Raw genomic sequence first — 3,823 nt, 5'->3', positions numbered from 1 at the left:
ATGTCCTTTGTTAATGACACCACCACACATCCTTCTGCCTTCCTTCTGCTGGGTGTACCTGGTCTGGAAGATTTCCATATATGGATTGCTTTCCCTTTCTTTGTTGTTTACCTGATAGCCCTTGTAGGGAATGTCACAATCCTGTTTGTAATCAAGACGGACCAGAGCCTTCATCAACCAATGTTCTACTTCCTGGCTCTTCTCTCCTTTATTGATCTGGGTCTGTCCACTTCTACCATACCCAAAATGCTGGCCATCTTCTGGTTCAACCATAGGAAGGTAAGCTTTGAAGCCTGCCTCATCCAAATGTTCTTTATCCACACCTACACAGGCATGGAATCTGTTGTACTCCTGGCCATGGCAATTGACCGCTTTGTCGCCATCTGTTATCCACTGAGGTATACCACTATCCTCACCAACAAAATGGTAGCCATCATGGCCTCTGTTGTAGTTGGGAGGCCAGTCCTCCTTGTCATCCCCTTTTGTCCTCTTCTCAAAAGACTTCCCTTCTGTGGACACTATATTATTCCTCATACCTATTGTGAGCATATGGGAATTGCTCGTCTAGCCTGTGCTAACATAAGAGTCAACATCATCTATGGCTTATTTACCATTGCTGCCCTAATCTTTGACTTGCTCCTCATTGCCCTCTCCTATGTTCAGATCCTACAAACTGTTTTCCACCTTCCTTCTAGGGATGCGAGACTCAAAGCACTCAGCACATGTGGTTCACATGTCTGTGTCATCTTAGCCTTTTACACACCAGCATTTTTCTCCTTTATGACACACCGGTTTGGTAGGAATGTCCCTCGCTATATTCATATCCTCCTGGCCAATTTGTATGTGGTTGTTCCTCCTTGTTTAAATCCAGTCATTTATGGGGTTAGGACAAAGCAAATTCGGGGCCGGGTTGTGAGAATATTTTTCAAGAAAGAGTGACCCAACATATTTAGAATTTGGTAAGTTCGTCCAGGCTAACCTTTATTTTGAATATTTCTCAGGGTCCCTAAGTTGAGATTATATAAAGGCCACTAAGGCACTACTTCAGCCTTTATTACTCTAACCTCATATTAAAAGTTAATTTTTACTTTGACTTTCAGGAGATTATACTGATTTTTTTTTTCACTAAAGATGAGAGAAGATTGTGGAGCCAAGTAAAAGTTGTAATAAAATTGATTGAAGTTAAATTACCCTTAATGATGAAAAACTGAATATTTTCTATCTACTAGTTTTTCTAGCCAATGCATTAAAGCAAACATGTGTAATTTAAAAAACAAAAACAAAACTTTGATGTTGGAAAGAGAAAATAAACCCTATTTCTTATGGCATGGTTTGTCCAGGCAGAAAAATCTTATGTAATGTAAAAAACCATTAGAACTAATAAAATATAGGTTTAGTGAGTTTAGAGGCTACAAGGTCACAATATAAACATTTGGATTTCTTACATAAATGACATCCCACTAGAAATAAAATTAAGTATTATTTTAAACAGTTGATAAAGGAGACATATTTTAGGAAAAAAATACATATATATGACCTACATAGAGAAAACATATCACTGCTACAAAAGATCAACAAAGACATAAATAGAGATATAAGCAATTTTTCTTGATACAGTGAATATTTCTAGTCTCCCCAAGTTGATATACAGATTTAATCATATTCCAATTGAATTTCTAGGGGGATTTTTGAGGGTAGTGATTGAAAGTCTGGTTCTAAAATTTATATGGAAGTATAGAAGTGAAAATAATCAAAATAAATTTGAAAAATTATGTAACAAAGCTGAAGAATATACATCAATAAAGTTAGTATACTAGTGGCATGGTTGATCAATATATTGATCAATGTAGAAGAAGCCCCCAAACAGAGCCATATATAGACATGGTTAATTGATTTTTAACAAAACGCTAAGGTGTAAGTTCAATGTAGAAATATAGATTTGAAATAATTGTGTAATGATGTACACATGCATGTACCTCCATCTATACCTTACATTCTACATTAAAAAATGAAGTAATCCTAAATTATAAAGGTTTTAGAAAAATTAAAGATCAATATCCAGATAGAGTGTACAGTTATGAAAGCATAAAACTTCTAAGAGAAATTATGGTAAAGATCAAAATCTAAATTTTTTTTAAAATAAACTAACTTTATAAAACTTTAAAGTCTCTACTCTTATAAAGCACTATTAAATGAATAAAAACACAAGTTGAGACTGCAAGAAGATACTGTGAATTAAATATCTAATAATAGATTGCATCCAATAAACATAAAGTTTAAAGGAAATCAAACCTTTCAATAGAAGTGGGCAAAATGTTTTAATGAATTGTTCACCAAAAGATTAAAACAAAAGTGTTAATCACTTTTATTGTCATTAAGTAATTAGAAAATGTAAATTAAAATCTCACAAGATACAATACCACCCTATGACATTGGAAAACTAAAAAAAAAAGACTGACCATAATGAGAAAAGGTGAAGAAACAGGTACTCTACTGCTTTTAATAATGTAAACATCACAGATACTTTGGAAAAACAAATGAAAATTAATTAACTCTAAATTTTCAGTCCTAGTTACTGTTTCTAAAAGGTTTTATTTTTATAAAGCAGGTTTAGGTTCACAGTAAAATTAAGCGAAAGGTATAAAAATTTTCCATATACACTCCCTACACATAACTTTTTCCATTCAACTCCCATCAGAGTTGTACATTTGTTACAATGGGACACGTCATAATACCTAATGTCCTTAGTTGATCTTAGCATTCATTCTTGGTGTTGTGCATTCACTCAATTTGGATAAATATATATAATGACATATATTCACCATTATAGTATCATACAGAACATTTTTATTGCCTTAAAAATCCTCTATCCTATTGACCCCTGCCCTCCACTTCAATCTCCAACAACCACAGATATGATAATTGCCTCCATGCGAGTGTGCATGCTAAGTCACTCAGTCATGTCAACTCTTTGTGACCCTATGGACTGAAACCCACCAGGCTCCACTGTCCGTGGGATTCTCCAGGCAAGAATACTGGAATGGCTTGCTTTGCCCTCTTCCGGGAGATCTTCCTGACCCAGGGATTGAACCTGCTTCTCTTACATCTCCTGCATTGGCAGGCAGATTCTTTACCACTAGCGCCACCTGGGAAGCACTACTGCCTCCATGGTTTTACTTTTTCCAGAATATCATTTATCTGGAATCACAAAGTATATGACCTTTATAAATAGGCTTATTTCACTTCGCAATATGCATCTAAGTTTCCTCCAAGGCTTTTCATGATTTGATAGTTCATTTATTTTTCATACTGAATAATATTCCACTGTCTCTTGTGCCAAAGTTTACTTTTCCATTCACTCACTCTAGGATATCTTGGTTGCTTCCAAAATTTGGCACCAAAATTTGGCATTTTGAATAAATCTGCTATACACACCTACATGTAGGTTTTTCTGTGAATGTTAAGTTTTTGACTCTATTGGCTAAATATCACACAGCATGACTGCTGGAATGTGTGTAACAGTATGTTTAGTTTTGTAAGAAACCATCAAACTGTCTTCCAAAGTAGCTGTTTTCCTACCAGCAATGAATAAGAGTTCCTTTTACTCCACATCTTTGCCAGAATTTAGTGTTGTCAGCGTCTAGACTTTGACTTTTTTAATAGATGTTCAGTCTCTCATTATTGTTTTAATTTGCATTGTACTGATGATATATGCTGTGGAGTGTCTTTGTATATATTAATTTGTCATCTGTATATCATTTTTTTATTTTTCATTTTTCTTAATTTTTTTATTGAAGAATAATTGCTTTACAGAATTTTGTTC

The 3,823-nt window shown here is 34.4% G+C and overlaps 1 protein-coding gene across 1 annotated transcript; it reads left to right on the top strand.

Annotated features, from left to right (window-relative positions):
* On the top strand, positions 1-939 carry LOC138092509 (olfactory receptor 52E4-like). Its single transcript, XM_068988490.1, has one exon. It carries the CDS (start codon positions 1-3, stop codon positions 937-939), a length of 939 nt encoding a protein of 312 aa, XP_068844591.1.
* Positions 940-3,823: the final 2,884 nt, after the last annotated feature.

This window comes from Capricornis sumatraensis, chromosome 16 (genome assembly GCF_032405125.1).
Source record: "Capricornis sumatraensis isolate serow.1 chromosome 16, serow.2, whole genome shotgun sequence".
Lineage (NCBI taxonomy): Eukaryota > Metazoa > Chordata > Mammalia > Artiodactyla > Bovidae > Capricornis > Capricornis sumatraensis.
Note: the sequence above shows the minus strand (reverse complement) of the source record. Positions and strands in the feature narration are given on the sequence as shown.